This window comes from Colossoma macropomum, unplaced genomic scaffold (genome assembly GCF_904425465.1).
Source record: "Colossoma macropomum unplaced genomic scaffold, Colossoma_macropomum, whole genome shotgun sequence".
In the NCBI taxonomy this organism is placed as follows: Eukaryota; Metazoa; Chordata; class Actinopteri; order Characiformes; family Serrasalmidae; genus Colossoma; species Colossoma macropomum.
The window spans coordinates 7625251-7646091 of NW_023494805.1; the positions used below are offsets into that span (position 1 = coordinate 7625251).

Sequence of the window (20841 nt, forward strand, 5' to 3'; positions counted from 1 at the left end):
GCAATGCTAATTTCAGCTAGCTCCCCTATGGGACTGTAGAAATAACTTAGCGCTAACGGCAATTGATATGCATATATTTTTATCTTGCAGCACTTTTACAGCAAATCATTCAGTAGAGTGCAGCATTGAGCTGCCGCTGTTTTCCACTTCTAACAACTGAACCCTGGTTAGACTACGACTCAAATTCATAGTCAGGCTGAATCTCAAATGGCTCACTACTCCCTATATAGTGCACTATGTGAGTTAGGGAGTTTTGCCTTCTTCACCCAAACAGTGGACTCTATGTCCATGAGGAATCGTGCACATGTGGCTGAACTCCAAATGGCTCTTTATTAGACATATGCACTGTTTGGGTGCAGGAGACATTTTAAGACTTCCGCCTCTGTAACGGATCTCAAACGGTAGGGGGCTAAGGTGGCCCCAGAAAAATCTCACAGTGGCACTCCCTATCCAAAAGGTGGCCGAAGTCTGAAAAGACTCAAAATGTGATTGGTTGATTCCACTGCCAGTTCTTAATTGGGTCGTTCTACAGAACCGTTAACTTTTTTATCGGTCCATAGGAGTCACTGGTGTTACTGATCCTCATTGGTGTTACACATAAGAAAGGGAACACCAGAGACATTTTTAATGAAAAATACATTTTACAAAACGGCTGCTACAGAGCATCAAACCACATGTCAATCATGGAATATCCACTAAAATATTTAATCTATTTGTATCCTATTTTTTCACAATTACCTCAGAATAAAGTTGGTCACACCAGTGACATCAACTAAAAGCTTCATATGAAATCATGAGCTAAATGAGAAAATCTCTGATAACTGAAAGACACAGTGGGCTCACCATGAGCTTTTCTTCATAGATCCTCAGAAAACAGGTAAAAGGAAGTCAAGTGATGTCATCAGTTTGATTTTATTTCAAAATATTTTTTACGTGGTAACACCAGTGACACAACTCCTGGGGACAACTTTCATCCATCCATCCATCATCTAAACCACTTATCCTTCTGGGTCGTGGTGGGGTGCTGGAGCCTATCCCAGCTGTCATTGGGCGGAAGGCAGGATACACCCTGGACGGGTCGCCAGTCCATCGCAGGGCAGACAGACAGACATACACAGTCACAGTCACACACACACACACACACACCCAGGGGCAATTTAGCATGTCCAATCAGCCTGACTGCATGTCTTTGGACTGTGGGAGGAAACCGGAGTACCCGGAGGAAACCCACGCAGACACGGGGAGAACAGGCAAACTCCACACAGAAATGACCCTGGTCGCCCAACAACTTTCATTATATATTTTATAATATTCATTTGGCTTTTTTTCTTTATCATTTAAATCATATATTTCATAGTCATCTATAGATTATTGTGGTTAAAATATCAGAAAAACATGGTTTTTACCTCAAAATATGGCCTCACCCTTTACACATGACTGTGAGGACGAGCTCTTCTGTAGTGCTTGGAATTCTATACGATTGATTTAAAATATAAATTAATTGTAACCCTAACATGTTTTTCAAGTGTAATATATCTGTAAAGGCTAGGGACACAAAAATGGACGTTTCTGTAGAATGACCCAATTATGTTAGTGGTTACTCACTCATTTTGCCTTCAGTTCAGCTCCTGAAGTCCTAACCAATGGGAGAGCTCGCTTGGCTGTATGTATATAGATTGCACAGAGGAAAAATCCCTGACTGGTCAGTTTTCTTTTGGATGCTTCAACAAATTAAAATGCAATAGGAGTATAACTGCAATAGTTTGAGGGTTTAAATACAATAAGCTTTATGATTCTATTAAATAAAAGTGAACTAAAAATTACATATGTGTATTTTTTCATCTCACAGAAATCAACAGGCCTTCTCTGGAACAGAATTCAATACTGTTAGGTTTGGCAAATCGAGGCTGCAGCAGCGTTTATTTTTATTCGCATCGCATGAATAAATGGTTCCCGCAGAGTTGAGAGAAAAACCACACACTCGCTGATGAAACAGGCGACAGATTGCAAGTGACATTTACTGAGACATAAAGGCATGAAATGTAACTGCAGTGTTCATTTGTCACATTACATAAACCATACAAGCAGAACATTTCCAGTTTCAGAAGAAAACTCGCTGCTGGATGATTCTGTGCTGCTCACACTGGTAGATCACTCTTTATTACTCTAATCGCTTCTAACATTCTTCAGAATAAGCAGAGCTGAGCATCTCTGTTCGATCTGTGGTCAGCAACCAAGTTTAAGAAAGACAAAAAAAAACCCTGTGGCAGTGTAAACCTCCTCTGATTGTCACCAAATAGGAAAGTCAAGTACTGGGCGGGCCCTGTTGATATTTACAAATGTGTGGAGTGATACTCTGTGGTCAATATTAAAAGGCAATTACGCTGACCACCAAAAATTCTGCATAATTAATTGGTTGAGTTTATAGCTACGTCACAAAGTTATAACATGAAAATAAATGTTATGAATACAAATCCTAATGTCTGAGATATTGTTTGATAATAGCTTTTAAATTAGATTTCAGCCTAAAATGCATTTTTAAAGCCATTCATTGCAGACCGCTACATGCCTGATGTGATATGGCAAAACAGTCCTCAAAGAAAACTTATTTGGACAGATTTACCACCATTTTACCATCAACATTACATATAAAAACGCAGCAGACGTGTGTAGGGTTACTGGTGGCTCTGGATAGTAAATAAAATCATTGTGACCCCTGGTTCCCTTCACCACCACTGTACAGAAGTCAGAGTCCAAGTTTCACGTTAAACCACTTTAAATGACTTTCTTTACATCTCAACCACTGAACAATGCAGCATTGTTGAAAAGTTGGTGGAGTTCCCCTTTAGGTACATGCTTGAAAAGATGGTTCTTCAAGGGTTCTTTAGTAAAAAAAATGATTTTACACGGAACCATGAGCACTCAAAGAACCCTTTGCATGATTAAATGTTTCTTTGCATCATGAAAGTTTTCTTCAGATTGATGGAGAATGTGCTGTAGATGGTTCTATATAGAACCTTTGTGAAAATGGTTCTATATATAGCACCAAAAAGTGTTCTTCTATTGTTACAATCTCAGGCCTGTAACAATAGAACCCTTTTGGGTGCTATGCAGAATCCCTTTCAAAAAGATTCTATGTAGAACCATGAACACTCAAAGAACCCTTTGCAGGATTAAAGGGTTCTCTGCATTATGAAAGCGTTCTTCAGACTGATGGAGAACGTGCTGTAGATGGTTCTATATGGCACCAAAAAGGTTCTTCTATTCTTATGGTGTCAAGCTTGTAACAAAAGAAGAACCCTTTTGGGTGCTATGCAGAACATTTTTCAAAAAGGTTCTACATAGAACCATGAACACGCATAGAACCCTTGCATGATAACAGGGGTTCTTTGCTTGTCCTTTTTGAAAATGGTTCTACATAGCACCAAAAAGCATTCTTCTATTCTTACGGTGTCAAGCTTGTAACAATGAAGAACGCTTTTCATAAAGGTTCTATCAAGAACTGTCTACAGCACATTCCTGCGCATTTTCCATCAATCTGAAAAACGCTTTCATGATGCAAAGAACCTTTTAATCATGCAAAGCGTTCTTTAAGTGTTAATGGTTTGATTTAGAATAATTTTCTTTACTAAAGAACCCTTGAAGAACCATTTTTAATGTTTAAAGAGTGTATGGCTGTGGAGTTTATTCCTTCGGTGGCTTAGCACCACGCAGAACAGCTGTGTGATGAGTGACATGTTGGACAACTAAACCACAGTTTGGTCAGAAAAATTCAGTTTGGTCACAGAAAAACGTGGTCATAGAAAATTACAACTAATCACGACCGTTACACTGTTACATCTCAGCTACGCTCAAATCAGCTCAGTCTGAGAGCATAACACCCATTTTAAACTCCCAAACATCTAACAAACCCATCAAAAGTACATTTTTAAGCGGCAAAGGTAATGAATATATCCCAGAATGTAAATGTAAATGTAGAACTAGAATGTACCTGCACCACCGGAAAGCCATCATACTGGAAAAAGTCAATGCGTCCACATAGCAATACATACTGGTTAAGGAAATTCTCTGCTGACAGCATTAGTGTATAACCACGCAAAGCGAGCTCTTGGTACGTTCCTATAAAGTCAGAAATCGGCCTTGTCTACAAGGTGGAGTAACTAAAGGGCCCAAATCCTGCCGTGTCGTCGCTCCACTTACAAGATTTGTGTGTTTTTTAGATAGAGTTGTATGTGAGTTTAAACAGCCCCCCAGTCAAACTGCATTACATATGACAGTTTTTGCACATTGCACTATTTCTATTTATTAGAGTTTAACATATTGGGAAAAAAAATTAAATATAAAATACAAAATGTGCCAGAACTTTCGCACGGGCCACATTGTTTTATTTTTTCCTCCCCAATACATTAAATTCAGCAAATAAACAGCAATTGTGCAGTAAATGTGCAGAAGTATGCTCTCTGTAGAGGATACGTTAACTTATTTTTACTTAAATAAACAAAATGTAATTTGGCCAGGGGCACACAAACTTTTGCACATGACCATACCAAACAGTAATTCATTTTTTCATGACCTAATCATCATTTTCAAACCCTGTTGTATCAATTACAATTATAACAGGCTGTTTTTTGTCACTGTGCCTTTAAAACTGACATATGTAAATGGGCTCTGTCCCAATTAGCTAACCTGCAATAGGCTGAATGGGTGGATATATGCGAATGTGTTGGTTTTTCATGACATCACATGACACTGCAGGTTTGGACTGTATGGACTAAGAGGTGAAACATTAACATTGTTTACAATAGTATGTCAAACTCGAGAAAGCAAAAATATGGGCCCTTTAAAGCTTCACTCAAACAATACTAATGTATGAAGCATAGCATTAAAGCTCATTGGTTTCCATTCATTCTTATTGTACTTTTTGCTAGTGTTGGTATGCTGTTTTCAGGTGAGCTAAAATGCAGTCGAGCAAAAACCAAAGAAAGCACTATTATCTGCATTTCCACACAGATCAGCAAATGACTAGCAATAAAACGGCGTCTCTGGGGCACACTTTTGCCACATAGCTGGATCAATTATATTACACCAGTAATAAAATTAGATCCAGCACAGTCTTCCTAATTTCCAAGCAAGCATTAATGGTTCCCATTTGGCTGGCATAACACCGCTGTAACAGGTCCACTTCACCTCTTCAACAAAACTCATTTAAAGCAGAATGTACTAATGACAGGCATGAGCTGCATTCCCAGCGCTGAGCGCCTCGGTGTTCTGGTAAACGCTGGTAGTTGAACGGCACCCCCGGGCTGGTTTTAAAAAGGACCATGAAGTTTTGCTCCTCTTTGCCCCCCTCTGGTGGAAGGCGGGGCTTCAGATCACCTCAGACTCGTGGCGTGCCAGAGCGATGGGCAGGGTGGTGGCACATGGACCCTGAAAATGATACCTTTAAGCCCACCCCAAAAACAGTCACAGTGCAGTCAGTGATGCTGATTTAACACAAGAGAGTTTTATACATCAGACACATGTTTAACCCCTTAAAATCTCGCTGCAGACATGCACTCTCAGCCAGATGCACTTAGCCCCAGTGACGTCACGTGCACATGCACTTTCTGCCACAATGACAGAAGCAGCCCAACGGCATGTTAACTTTTGGTTGCTGCTGCTTAGGGACATCATCTATTTTTTGTCCGTAACACAGCTAGAGAGTTACATTTAATGTACCTCCCTGTTGAAAAAAATCATAGAACCCATTCAAAGCGTCTGCTGGTTCATGGTGGTTTTCAGTAGTCGCTAATGATGTTCTGTGTCTTCCTGATGGGTTAATATCACAGTGCAAAGGATTCTGATCGTTTAATCAGGTGTTCTGGGACTGATTCCACATACATTTGATTGTTTACTAATGGTCTCTAACGGCAACCATTAAGCCAATTCCCGTTAGGAAGAAAAACCATTAGGGTTTATTCCTAACGGCGCTGCAGACACAGTTACGTTGTGACAATGTGACAACGCTGAAATGAAATTCCTCAAAGTTATGAATGACAAGACAGCAAAAGTAATCGGTACTACGTTGACTCTACGTTGTCACAACCTCCTAGAACCCTTAATGAGTTCTATTTTAATCAGTATTACAGTTTTTGATAACTGGTTCTAATCGTCTTCAGCCTGGCTTTCATGAGTTTCAGTAGCCTTTTTGTTTTTTCTGCGAATAAACCCGACATTCCTGTCTTATCGTCGTGGTACGTTTTATTTTGAAAGTTTCCATATTTAATTACCGTATTATCAGTGTGGCAACGTTAATATACATTCTGTGTAACTCTTGTTGCCCAACAGTTCATGGTTTGCTATTTTTCCTCATAAAACCGACAAAAACACTGTCGTGGTAGCTGGACTGACGTCATCAATAGGCTGGCTATGCATGTCAGGCTGAGAGTGCATGTCCGCAGCAAGACTCTTCTTGCAGTGCCAGCAAAAATGTATGATTATCAAAGTAGAGCTTAACAGTGCAGATTGTTTCTTTAAGGTGGAGAAAGGCAGGATGATATACTCGATGCTATACTCTAATTTTTGTTGTGTAATACTGGCTTCGCAGCAGTTGCTGAATAATTCATCATAGTTAGTGGATAATAGAGCTTTCAGGGGATCAGAAATCAAATTTAGATAGATGTGTAGATTTGACCCATATTTGGTGTATTTATTGTACTACAGAAGAGCAGAATGTTTAGGTGATGTTGGGTTACTGTGCTAAAAAGTCTGCATTTTATTCATTTTACTGCATTTGTAAACCTTAATAAATGTTAGATTTCTCTGAAATGTTTATTCAAGCAGATTTAGCTCCAATTTCTTCATATATTTTTTTTTACTTTTTTGGATTTTAAACCAATTATCTCCCCAATTTAGTTAGGAGTCTAGTTAGGACTTCCCCAATCACACGATGCTATCAACGCTAGGAGGGTGAAGGCTAACACAGGCTTCCTCCGAGACCTGTGAAGCCAACCACCGCTTCTTTTCGAGCTGCCGCTCACGCAACGTCACTGGACAGCCGAACGCGCTCGGAGGAAAGCGCCAACCGCCAGATCTGTTACGTCAGCTAACAGACGCCTGCGCTGACTAGCATCGCGCTGAGTGGTGGGTGGAGAGGGAGGGGCCATCCTACCCACTCAGAGAGAGCGAGGCCAATTGTGCTCTCTTGGACTCCCGGCTACGGATGGCTGTAGCATCACCAGGGATCGAACTCGCGATCTCCTGATGACAGGGCCAACGCTTAGACGGTTGCGCCACTCGGGAGCCCCAATTTCTTCATTTTATAAAATGTGTGTACATATCTGCATCGCCAGATTTGTATATGATAAATAACAGATTTTCCACATTTCCCATTTTGGTGCATCCCTTTTAGTTATAACTGTTGAGATTTTGACTGTGATTATATGAAGTTCTGTATTTTTACTTTTTAACTGATTTCAAACAGCCTAATTTCAGGAGGTGAAGTGAGAAGCACCATCAGACTCTGAAGAAGTGTCCAGACATTCATGAAAAAGCAACCTAAATTTAAAACTAAGGGCCTTTTATCCTGTGATATACATGTAGTATTTTCTCATTCTAATTGCCACCCCAGTCAAATGATTGACCTAGCAAAAAAATCTATAACTCACTTAAATCGGGATGTGCTTGCTTTCGGCCGGATGTTGAACTCGGCCACTGGGACTCCCCGGGACGCCACCTGGGGGGCAAACAATGCTGCAGGGAACACGACAGAGGCTGTGCCCACCTGCAATTAAACCCACGAACCACAAAAAGACAGGAGGGGAATACAGAGCGCAGGGTTAAAAAAACTCATTCTTTACCTTTATATCAACTTCAAATCCACCACATCACTGTGCGTAAAAGCACAGCCATGGAAATCAACAGCCTTTTTCATAACTGTGCTTTAACATTAATATATGTAAATGATCTCTGCTCTTATTGGCTGTCCTGTAAGGTGTCTCATTTGGAAAGCAGCTTATGCTGAAAGACTTTTTATAGCTTTAGTCTGCTGTACGCTAAGTAGGCAGGTATATATAAAAGAACAGGTTTCTGAGATATCAGAAAAACAAGCTCAAAACAGGTTGTTTTACTTTCCATATAAAGACTTTATGGACTTTGGAGGGAATGGTGTATTTTGAAACTTGTTTAAACACTGAGGAACGTTTGTTTTTCCATGTTTTGGGCCTTTTAAAGAGCAACTGTGCAGCTGATCCATCATGGTCAATGAGTTCACTGTTGAACTCATTGAGTTGGCACTTTTTGCTCAAACAATCCTCTAAAATCCTGCCAGAAAGCTCTATAATCTCACCAGCAGGCAGAGATCACAGGCGTCCAGCTCCTTCTCCACTTTGGTGAGGACATGAGAGTCCAGCGTCTCCCCAAACCAGATCACATCCGGCCTCAAGAGGCCATCACAGCCTCTCTCGTCACACCTGAAACACGGACCGTTCACGTTACAAAAGGAAAATATCACTGGATTAGATGGACGACAGCAGTACTTTAAAAAATAGACTGGATCTGCTGAATAGCTCATTAACAGAGAAGCATCCCATTACAACACTGCTATAAACAGTCAATTTTAATATCATACTGCCATCTAGTGGACAACCAGCTTACTACCTCACTGTGACAGCTTCTAACATACTGAGTGAATACTTTCAACTCTGGGTAATATGTATGTGAGAGTTTTAAGAATAAATATTTCACAAAAATTATCTTTAAATCTATTTTTGTTTTCTGTTTTCAATGTTACCCGACTCTTTAAATGGGAAAATGCTTTAATGAATGCTTTAATGGATGTATAGTGATAGTCGTTTCAGCATTCAACATTTAGAGGCTTAAAAGGGGAATTTCACTGATTTTTCACAAGTAAACAGTCATTCAGGGTGGTTTGATGTGAAACAGTTCACTGTAGAGAGACTTACTGAATCAGATTTCTTTACAGTGGTGCTGATAGGAACCAGGAGTCACAATGTCTACAACACAGATATAGCCGTTTTATTTACTATCCAAAACCATCAGTGAACCTACACGTGTCTTCTGAGTTATTACATGTGATGTTGATGATGGTAAAACAGTCATAAATCCAACATCATCAGTTTTCTTTAGGGACTCCTGCATGTGTCTCCTTCATATGAACTGGTTATTTGAAAAATATGTTTATGGCCAAAAACTTGTAAAAACTATCATAAAGCAATGCCTCAGACATCAGACAATGCTTCCATAAGATTTCAGGTAATAACTTTCTGTGAGGGAGCTTTTGGGGGCGTTAACTTCAGACGTCTGGTTCCTATCACCACCACTGTGAACAATTCTGACACAGAAGTTTCCCTAAAACAGAGCATTTCAAATCAAACCACTCTCAATGACTTTGTTTACATCGTAATGAATAAAGTATGCTGAAACGAATATGAAAACTTGTGGGTTTCACCTTAAATGCCATAAAAAGCTCACCATACCTCGGTAAATCCCTCACAGGAATATCAGCATCACTGCACTTTGAGTCTGGATCACTGTAAGAGGAGTTAAACAGTAAATCTAATACTCAGGAATTCACAGAACGCAATTACTTGTTGTCAGGTATTTAAAAAAAGCTTAGTTCTGTGGTTTTCCTAAAAAGAAGAGAGAAGCAAGGCTATAAATCAAAAATGTAAACAGTATGAAGGTTTGCTGCTAATGGCATTATGTAACAGAGCCATCTGGGCTTGTTTTACCCTTTGCCCTGCAGAGCAGCGCAGATGGGGCTGTGGTGGTTGTCCTCCACATCTCCACAGCTCAGACACCTGGTTTTGAAAAGGTTGCCTGAAATGAAATAACAACATGAAATACGAAATCACTACTTAGGAAATTATATAAGAAGTAAAACAGAGAACAATTTTAGATATTCTAAGCATGCATGTTGATGTAGTCGCCCGTCAAGAAACAGAAAGCTTTGCTATGAAATTATACAAAGAAAGTTCGAGATTATAAGACCTCACAATATCTACAATCCCATGCAAAAGTTTGGGCACCCCTGGGCAAATTATATAGTTTTGTTGGTTTTCTAAGTGAAAATAAGTGAATGCATCCTCTGCAGGGAACAAACTTAAATATGGCATTTTCCAGTCAATCATACACACACACATACACAGATCAGGCATAACATTATGACCACCTCCTTGTTTCTACGCTCATTGTCCATTTTATCAGCTCCACTTACTATATAGGTGCACTTTGTAGTTCTACAGTTACAGACTGTAGTCCATCTGTTTCTCTGCATACTTTGTTAGCCCCCTTTTCTCACAGAGCAGGTACTATTTGGGTGGTGGATCATTCTCAGCACTGCAGTAACACTGATGTGGTGGTGGTGTGTTAGTGTGTGTTGTGCTGGTCTGAGTGGATCAGACACAGCAGTGCTGCTGGAGTTTTTAAACACCTCAGTGTCACTGCTGGACTGAGAATAGTCCACCAACCAAAAATATCCAGCCAACAGCGTCCTGTGGGCAGCGTCCTGTGGGCAGCGTCCTGTGACCACTGATGAAGGACTGGAGGATGACCAACACAAACTGTGCAGCAGCAGATGAGCTATCGTCTCTGACTTTACATCTACAAGGTGGACTGACAAGGTAGGAGTGTCTAATAGAGTGGACAGTGAGTGGACACAGTGTTTAAAAACTCCAGCAGCACTGCTGTGTCTGATCCACTCGTACCAGCTCAACACACACTAACACACCACCACGTCAGTGTTACTGCAGTGCTGAGAATGATCCACCACCCAAATAGTACCTGCTCTGTGAGGGTCCATGGGGGTCCTGACCACTGAAGAACAGGGAAACAAAGTATGCAGAGAAACAGATGGACTACAGTCTGTAACTGTAGAACTACAAAGTGCACCTATATAGTAAGTGGAGCTGATAAAATGGACAATGAGCGTACAAACAAGGAGGTGGTCATAATGTTATTCCTGATCTGTATATATGATATGAATTGTTCAATCATTTTTGCACAGGCCACATTTTATGCTACATTCAGCAAATAAAGAATAATAGTGTATTCAAACGTGCAGAAGTGTGTTCTTTGTGGAGGATGTGTTACTGAAACCACACCTGCATAAAGAGCTTGCTTGCTAAAAGATTTGCCCTTTAAAAATCCTGCCAAAGGAACCACAAACTGAGTCAGAGTTATTACTAACAGCGCAGTAGATGCACATACTGTACACTTAACTTGACTCTACATTCACACGAACAGTCTGCGGTGCACTGCTAATGTTAATGTTTAAAAATAAAGCTACACCAAAGAGCGCTAATTAACCCAGCTAATGTAAAATCTATTGAGGACAAGGTAGCATAAGGCTAACTTGCCACTTACAGCTGTAACAATTTATAGGCATCATTAGCAGCCATGATCAGCATTTTAGTCAAAGCTGATATGTGAATTTAAAAGTGTTAGTGGGCAGTATGGCCAAAATTAATAACACAGTAATAATATCTCAGAAATAAAGGTATGAAATGGTCACTGGGGCAGTGCCCCTCTCATCACAGGGGTGGAACCCTCAAGGGTACATCTCAGCACCTTTAGTCAGGGAACATAACTGAACCATAATCCATTGAAGTTATATTTTCTAAGTTGTACCGACTCCACACCCCCGTCTCGTCTCCAGGCTTTTTATTTTACTGTTCTGTTTTAAACATTTGGTTATGAAAAGGTGCAAATCTGAACTTTTTACCTGGAAAAACTTACTTAAGGTACACAGTTGGACCTTAAAAGCACTGTTGTACCTTTGAGGGAACATTTACATTGTTTGTACCTTGACAAACGAAAAATGTACCTGCACACAACCTTTATTTCTAACTGTATAATTAAAATTTTGGATGGTTTCGGTATACATCACGTATGCATTTTCAAATAAAACCATTTTTGATGCTTAAGTAAATATGTAAACTGGCAAACATACAGATAAACCTACGTCAATATTGCTTTCTAACACTAGCCCTGTGAGCCCAGCAAAAATGCTGCTAAATGTTTCCCGTATGAATTTCTACAGGGCTGAATTTGGTTTCTTAATTACCTGCTTTCTGTTTAATTTCTTTCATTCCACCTTAAATGGAGCTGCAGTTACATCCTGGCACCTGCTCCAGTATTCAGGGGCCTGAATCTAACTGCTGCACTATTTAAGGTTGAACGGGAAAGTCAAATAGAAAGCAAAATTCAGCATAGTCAAATTTCTCAAGTCACCCCTCAGACTGTCAGACACAGCTGGAATTTGGAAGATATTAGTCTTCAGTACCAGCCGGTCTAGAAACGTACAGGTGAGTTTTCTTTGCTTTTTTGGTGAAATACGTTCTACTTTCTAAAATTAAAGGAAGTTCTAGGCAGGTGATCAGAAACTATTCAAACTTTCAGTTTTTAGCTGTTTTAACTCCATTTTCTTCAATTCACTGAGGACTCGCTCGCGGGCGCCCTCTGCTGTTTTGCAGTTATGTTTTTGATATAACGGAGGAAATAGGAAGAGGCCAGGCTCCTCATAAACCAGCTCTGATATGAAACTTGGCTAAAATAAAAGAAGTAAGATGTGGGCTCTTCACTGCCCTCTGGTGGAGGATAGAGTTCAGACATTTTGCAGTCATGAGAAAGTACAAAGGTAAAGAAAAGTTAATTTGTGTATCAAAAATATTGACTATTCATTTTTTAATAATAAATTTATGACGACTGAACATTCTGACTCATCCCTATGTGGCATCTACGTTAGCACTAGCACCACAGAGGCGAGCGTGCCCTTCCTCACCGTGGACCTCCAGTACATGTTTGGATCCGGCTCTGCGGTGGAGCTCATCCGTGTTCTGGGTGATGACCACCAGGGATCGGCCCTGCTTACTGAGACGAGCCTCACACTCGGCTATAGCTCTGTGGGCCTCACTGGGCGTGGCTTTGAGGGCCAACTCCCTCCAGTAGTGGTAGAACTCCCACACTCTGGAGGGGTTGCGGGAGAACTCCTGCGCAGTGGCCAGATCCTAGAAAACAGTAAGAATGAGAGAAGGAACTGTTACATCCAAGATGGTAGGCAGCATTTGGGACAGAGGTTAGCAGTCTTCCTCTAATATGCTACAGCTAGTTTTGTGCAACTTCACAATTCTTTATAATTACAACTAGAATGCTGTTAATAAGTAAATAGTGAAATTAAGAAAGGTTAGCTGTGTCCAGAATTGATTCTAAAATGACTGCATGATGTTATAAGAATAAAAGGTAATTATACCTTGTCAAGCTGTGAATTTGATTAAAAAAAAATAAACTATAAATAGATACAGTGCTGTGCAACAGAGACCATCCTTAGTACACACTCTTCATTTTTCTCATCAAAAAAGAAAAAAAAAACACTTAAAAGAAAACGACATAGCAGCCTCTACAGCTGGATATAATATCACATTAGTATCACATTTTTCAGCATTTAGTGTATCCACATATTTCCTTTATTACAGCTTCCAGCATCTTCACATTATTTTCCATATATATTTTCTTTTACTTTTTTCTTTTGCAAGTGGAACATTTTATATCTAATAAATGAAGTGTGGTCTCTGACTCCCTACATATAAACAATACATACATACAAACAAGTAATTACAGTATACTGTTTGTCCATGGCACCTAAAAGTACCCTCTGTTGTCTAGTTTAAAGCATTTAACTCTGCATTATGTAATCTGTTGTTTATAAAATCACAAAAACCATTCATATGAAAAGTGATTCTGAAACTGTAATGTACTCTTTACTTTAAAGTTGTAGCTGTGCTGTTTGTAAAGCTGACCTTAGCTGGCTATGGGAGCACAAGCAAATGCATAAAACAGCCTCAAGCTAAATTTAAAAGCTAATAGCTACATAAAAGTTATGTGGTAACGTAGTGATTCATAATCCGAATAATCGATTATTCGTTCCAGTAATCGATCGATTATTCAAATTAGTATCAAATTAGTCATTTGTCGCAGCCCTAGTGGCTACATATATGTGCACTCTCACTCACCTGTGTCTTCCACCGTCTCCAGTGGCCGCTGGCTGCTCTGAAGGTGGGCAGGCCGCTCTCTGCACTAACCCCAGCTCCAGTGATGATGGCGATGTGCTTGGCTTTGGAGAAAACCTCACGAAACTCTGCCATGTCTGTAACAACACCCAGTCTGTAAAGGCTCTGTCCAACAACGTCAGGAAAACAAGCACTAAAGCCTCAATAAACTTCACTCAGAGGCAGTTTTCTGTGGTGAAAAAGACATTTCCACAAATGTTTCACAGCTATGTAGCTGAAACATACTATGGAATCTTATACCTCAACAGTTACACACTCGACAAATGCAAGGGGCAAAATACAACAGGTCCTGGGGGGGTTTAATCTGTCAAGGCATCTAATCATCACTGAAATGAAAGTGATGGATAAAGATCTCTGTGCTGAAGAACAGGCCAAACTCGATTTACATTCAGGAACAGCTCTATAAGCTTTACATTTAATCCCCTTACATTTTGAGAGAAGTAATTAGTAACTTTTCATGGATTTCTCTTTTTGAGTAACTACTTTAATGCTGGGCCCACTGCGGCCTCTGCTTTTCTCTAAGAGCTGCCAAAGGCACGTAATCTAACTTACTGATATGAATTCTGGTAGAAGACTTTCGACACAAATTTGAGTCGGTTTGATAGTTTTTAGTTTAACATATTTCAGTTATTTGCAACAAATACCAGATCTTAAAACTGCAGAGAATTTGTTTCCTTTTGTCCAGACATATATTTTTGACATTCTTCCCCTCACTTATCTTCAGTCTTACAAAAGACTACACAGTTCTGATACTGTACTGAGATCATTACACCCTGTGTGTACCTGAATTTGGTCTCGCTGCTCCAGTCAGCACTTTTAGAGCTGCAATCTGATTCCCACATTCCAAAGGAAAGAGCAGCGTCCGCCGCGTGAGCTGCCGAATGATCATTTCTGCTTCTTAATGCTGGACACATGACATTACAGTTCCACAGTGACATGCAGAATACGTGCCAAAATGAAAACCTTGAATGAGGATTTGCATTTAAAAAGAGAAATACTAAATTTGTACATCAATCATATAAACCTCACTGAAATGTAACCATTACAGTGAAAACAGTGAAATGCACAGACTGTGTTAAAACAATGATGCTGAAAACGTCACAGGTCACAGGTCACAGGTCCATTACATTCATTTAATCCTGTTTGAAGAACGTCACGGTGGAAAGTGATATCAAACCAAATCACATTTATTGTCACATCTCATTTACACAGCCATTTTTTAAGGGAATCCTAATGTATTTTTTTCAGGCATTATATTTGAGGTTTTGGCACATGTCATGTGTGTTTCACTGTAGTTACTGCATTTCAGTTTGAATTCCTCTCCATTCAGTACACTTAGAAAAGCATGCTGTGTGGGAAAACGTAGCCGGTAACATTAGTGAACTGCTTCTTCAACTCCTTGAGACCACCGGTGGTTCCAAAATGCACTGTCATATTCTTCATAACTTGCATATTTCATAAGCAACATTCAAAAGGTGGGGGTCATATGGGAGCTGTAACTGTCTTCTTTCCAGTCAAATAGATGGGTGATGTAATTTTCAACCCTTATAATAAAAGAAACTGAACTCACAATTTTTGTCTACTGAAAGTCGACCCATTTTTCCACAAATCTGGGCTATAAACTATAAACAGATGGCGTCTCTTCAATGATCTGCTGTGTAACAACTATTTTTCTAAAATAATACAAAGAGCAACAATACAAAAAAAAGATTTTCTGGCTTTCAGCAGTAAATTGTAAGCATATAGCAATATGTGTAGATCATGAAACACATGGTCTGTTAATTTGAGGGGAGCTTTTACAAAAAAAATAATAAATAAAATAAAAATTTACATTTATTTCATGCAGTTACTGTATAATTTGCCTTAAGATTTGGTCATGTAAATTCAGATGGACAAACCAAAATATACCCTGGAGAATAAGAGGTTAATACATGTGTAAAGTGAGCAGGTCAATCTCTTCATGTCATCACTCTGTTCAGTCCAGTATTTACTTATATTATATTATATTATATTATATATATATATATATATATATAGAGAGAGAGAGAGAGAGAGAGAGATAGAGAGAGAGAGAAAACCTACTTTACTTTTAATGTCAATGGAACCAGACATTGTTCTACATCATTTTGGGCTGTTTATGTTGGTCCATTCATCATGACATTTACACACAATGTAAACAGGCATTTTTTAAAATTATATTAAAAACTGAAAAATTACCAAAATGGAGATACGAGGTTTGGAAACCCAGCTAAAGACCTCAATTCCATTACCTCTGTAGCTCTGCAGCCACTTATAACTTCTAATTCCAACACGTCCTGGCAGATGGACTACGAACAGACGGAGGGGAAACTGCGTAAATTACTTTTTTTTCAGTGATCCATTCCTTTAAGAGCCTATATGGAACTGAATGAGTAGTTTCGGCCCACCTCCGGCTTAAGTCCAACAAATGTTTGACTGTAACGTAAACCGAGAGGAGACCACCTAGCCCAGTTCCTCCAGACGTTCAGGAATAAATCTGCTAGCTAGCGTCTGGTATCTCATGGGGCCTGTGTGCCACCTGTAGCTGGTTATGAGCTGTTAAAGCTGGGACTGTGAGGATGCCATTCCTCCTTATTAGCTCCACAATCTCCCCCAGTGTCTGCGGCCTCACTCTCTGACGTCAGCTCTGAGCTCCAGCCTGCTGTCAGTCAGTCAGTCTACGTGCCTTTCTGCAAGTTTCCTCAGGAGGATGAACTGTGACTCGACCTCCTAGACAGCTGATGGGGCAAAGAGAGCCCCCCCAGTCCCTGAAAGACCCTCATTCAGACTTCATTCCGTGGTTAAGGGTGAACAGACAGACTGGTTAACAGTCTATATTGGATAAAACAGACCTTCAGGTCTTGGTGTTTGTTGTCATGTTGAAAATATATGTAATAGAGCTCTTTAACGCCGCGCTGAAGTTGCTGTTGTTCGAATTTTCCATTCCACCTTAAATAGTGCAGCAATTACATTCTGGCGCCTGAAGCTGCTGCTGTAACTGCTGCGCCATTTAAGGTGGAACGGAAAGTTGGACTAACAAGCCAACTTTTAACAACTTTTAACAAAACCTGACGCGTCACACTTGCACTAAAACACTCAATAAAGTGTTTTGCTTCACAAAAACCGACCGCAGACACTGAGAAAGAGCTTAAACCGGCTTTAATAAACCTGTTAGCCCAGCCGATGAAGCGGAGACCGGCCGCCCCGAGGGCTGATACACACACGACTTCAGACTCCGACAAACGGTCCAGATTAAACTACGAGTCCTCGCCTCGTTTAACCGCACACCAGCTCAGAGTGTAACCACAGCGCTCCAGGAGCGAAGGGTGGAGTTATAAAGGAGTGAAAGCTCTTACCAAACGCAGGTAAAGGTGAGAAGTGTGAAGTAAACTCCTCAGTAAACACTTGTTTGCATAGTGAGCTGATTTCCTCTTCTTCTACGCCGAGTTAGAGGGGCTGCTGAGCGACACGGCGGCTCAACAGCGCCAACTACTGTTACTGCCGTTTGGATCCGCGACAAGGAGGAGTTAATATGTATACACGTGTGTGTGTGTGTGTGTGTGTGTGTGTGCGTGTGTGCGTGTGTGTGTGTGTGTGTGTGTATACACCGATCAGGCATAACATTATGACCACCTCCTCGTTTCTACGCTCATTGTCCATTTTATCAGCTCCACTTACTATATAGGTGCACTTTGTAGTTCTACAATTACAGACTGTAGTCCAAAGACCCCTTTTACCCTGTTCTTCAGTGGTCAGGACCCCCATGGACCCTCGCAGAGCAGGTATTTGGGTGGCGGATCATTCTCAGCACTGCAGTAACACTGACGTGGTGGTGGTGTGTTAGTGTGTGTTGTGCTGGTCTGAGTGGATCAGACACAGCAGTGCTGCTGGAGTTTTTAAACACTGTGTCCACTCACTGTCCACTCTATTAGACACTCCTACCTTGTCAGTCCACCTTGTAGATGTAAAGTCAGAGACGAGAGCTCATCTGCTGCTGCACGGTTTGTGTTGGTCATCCTCTAGTCCTTCATCAGTGGTCACAGGATGCTGCCCACAGGACGCTGTTGGCTGGATATTTTTGGTTGGTGGACTATTCTCAGTCCAGCAGTGACACTGAGGTGTTTAAAAACTCCAGCAGCACTGCTGTGTCTGATCCACTCAGACCAGCTCAACACACACTAACACACCACCACCACATCAGTGTTACTGCAGTGCTGAGAATGATCCACCACCCAAATAGTACCTGCTCTGTGAGGGTCCATGGGGGTCCTGACCACTGAAGAACAGGGTAAAAGGGGGCTAACAAAGTATACAGAGAAACAGATGGACTACAGTCTTTAATTGTAGAACTACAAAGTGCTCCTATATAGTAAGTGGAGCTGATAAAATGTCCACACCTTCACAACTTAATTATGCCGAAATTAAAAAAAAAAATTGTTGAAATTTCATCTTTAGATAGTATTAGAAGAATTGAGTTTGATTGATTGAGGTCTATTATAGTTACTGTTTGGTAACAGCATTATGAGGGAAAAAAATAACACATTTTAAAACAATAACAAATTAAAAACAAATACAAAAAAAAAAATAAAGCACAATAAAAGGTGGAATTGAGTTCCACAGTTTAGAAGCAGAGTCTTCACTGTATTACTATATTACTGTATTTTATTTTTTTAGAAGGTCAGTATCTGCAGATCTAAGACTGCAAGCTTGTACATAATCAGACAGACAATTCTGTGACATAAGCTGTGCTTTAAGTTCATTCAGAGCTTAAAACTAGTAAAATAACTTTAAAATCGATCTTACAATGTACCCCGATTGGTCTCTTCATTAAGTACACCTCCATATTTCTGCACTCTGTCTATTTTATCAGCTACGCTTACAATGCAGAGAAACAGATGGACTACAGTCTGTAATTGTAGAACTACAAAGTGCTCCTATATAATAAGTGGAGCTGATAAAATGGACAATGAGCGTAGAAACAAAACAAGGAGGTGTACGTTACTTACTGAAGTGGCCAGTCAGTGTATTCAGCTTAATTACAATGACCTTTTTCATCAGTGTTGTGCTACAACACACTGCTTATCCAACGCACTGCTCCCCCTACTGGTCAAACTTCATAGTGTTAAAATTATGACGACTGTAAAGAATAAAATGTGAAATAAACAAAACGTCTTTGTTTTTAAGATGGTAGAATGGTGTGGTTGTGTTATTTTCCTAAAAATAACACATTTAAATGCTGTATTATTGAAGTGTATGAGATGCCTCGGCCCTAACTGTGTTTAGTCAGTAGTATAGAACAAAAGCACAGTGTAATGTCTTTAAATGGATCATAGAATACTCAGTGTTTGTTTACACCAGTGTACATGTGGAATAACAGCTTGTGTACTGGATTATCATGCAAACAGATGCAGTATTGTTTTTAGTTTGATTCTTATTATTGGTGTTGGAAATTCCCGAGGGAGCAGGCATGAACTCCAAAGACCATGAGTCCTTGCCACAAGAAAGGGCAGGGCTTATAGTTTGGAGAGTCACAGGCAGCCATTTTCTTATCATGCACTGAGCATTGCCATGTGGACTGAGGGGTGTTTGGTTGTTGTGTTTTGCTTGGATGCATAAATGTGTGAGTGCCTATATCAGGTATTTATGTAAGCATGTATTTCACAGTTTTATTCTGCTGTGTATGCTTGTATTGCTACACTCTAAGTTTGTATCCCAGTTGCTGAATTGTGTCCTCATTTATATGTTATGTATTTTGTTTGTGGATAAAACATCCTCATCCTCTTCATCCTCGTCCTCCACATCTTTATCCTCCTGTTTCCCATCCTCATCCTTATTCTACAGTGAACCTTATCCTGATCAACTGTACCATATTCTGTTTATTTAATGACATCAAGTTTAAGGGGTTGGTTAAAACACAGACCCGACCATAAACACATTATAATGTTTGTTAATGCGTAAAAAAATTGCATGTTTTGAGGTAATTTTGATATTTTCCTTTCTTCTAAGCGAGGACAGTTCTTTTTTTAAGGTCCACAATATATAGGAGGAACAATAACCCATGCTATATTAACACTCAATTTAATTGACTTGTTTCCTCACATAGGCGACGGGGTGTGGACGTACAGAGCGGGCTGTATCCGGTCCGAATAAAGATTCCACAAGAATATCACACATTTCCTGACTCAGATTATAAAAATTAATATATATAGAAAATAAAAGTGTCTTTTTTATCCCCTGAAAGTTCGTAAATCTCCAGTTAAAGGGTCGTGAAATGACCACTAAAACGATGCAACAGGGCGAGTCATGAATCTCTGAAAAGGGACAGTGTACTTATTTTGCCTGTTGCAAAAATGTACTGACATTAATTAAGGCATTTATTAAGAAATAAATAGGAAAGGCTTGCCCTGACCAGTTGAGAGCCATAAAGTGACCATGCAAAAGAGTCATACATTTCCTTAAAAGAGGAGCATTTACTCATTATTGTAAACATCAATATGGCCTATTACATGACTTATACATATTGTACCTGGGCAAAATATCTCCATTAACATTAGGGAAGGCTACATACAGAGCAACTGTCCATGTCTCTGTGTGTTTATTCATCCTCCTGTGCTTTAATGGACAGACTGTCACAATAGCTGGCCTCCAAGTTGCACCTTGCTCTCCCACAACTCCCACATGTGGATGATATTGATAATAGTTTTGGTTAGTTAACCGCAAATCTAGCATTTTTTTCAGGCTGTTAAACAGCCTGTTA

At 40.0% G+C, this 20841-nt stretch overlaps 1 protein-coding gene across 1 annotated transcript; it reads right to left on the reverse strand.

The window, feature by feature from the left end:
* Window positions 1–4453: 4453 nt before the first annotated feature.
* LOC118826170 (NAD-dependent protein deacylase sirtuin-5, mitochondrial-like) lies at window positions 4454–17550 on the reverse strand. Its single transcript, XM_036597061.1, has 9 exons — window positions 17441–17550; window positions 14850–14970; window positions 14010–14143; window positions 12782–13007; window positions 9732–9819; window positions 9477–9530; window positions 8327–8450; window positions 7647–7762; window positions 4454–5440 (listed from the first exon to the last, which is right to left on the reverse strand). Exons 2-9 carry the CDS (start codon window positions 14953–14955, stop codon window positions 5368–5370), a joined length of 921 nt encoding a protein of 306 aa, XP_036452954.1. The 5' UTR covers window positions 14956–14970; window positions 17441–17550; the 3' UTR covers window positions 4454–5367.
* Window positions 17551–20841: the final 3291 nt, after the last annotated feature.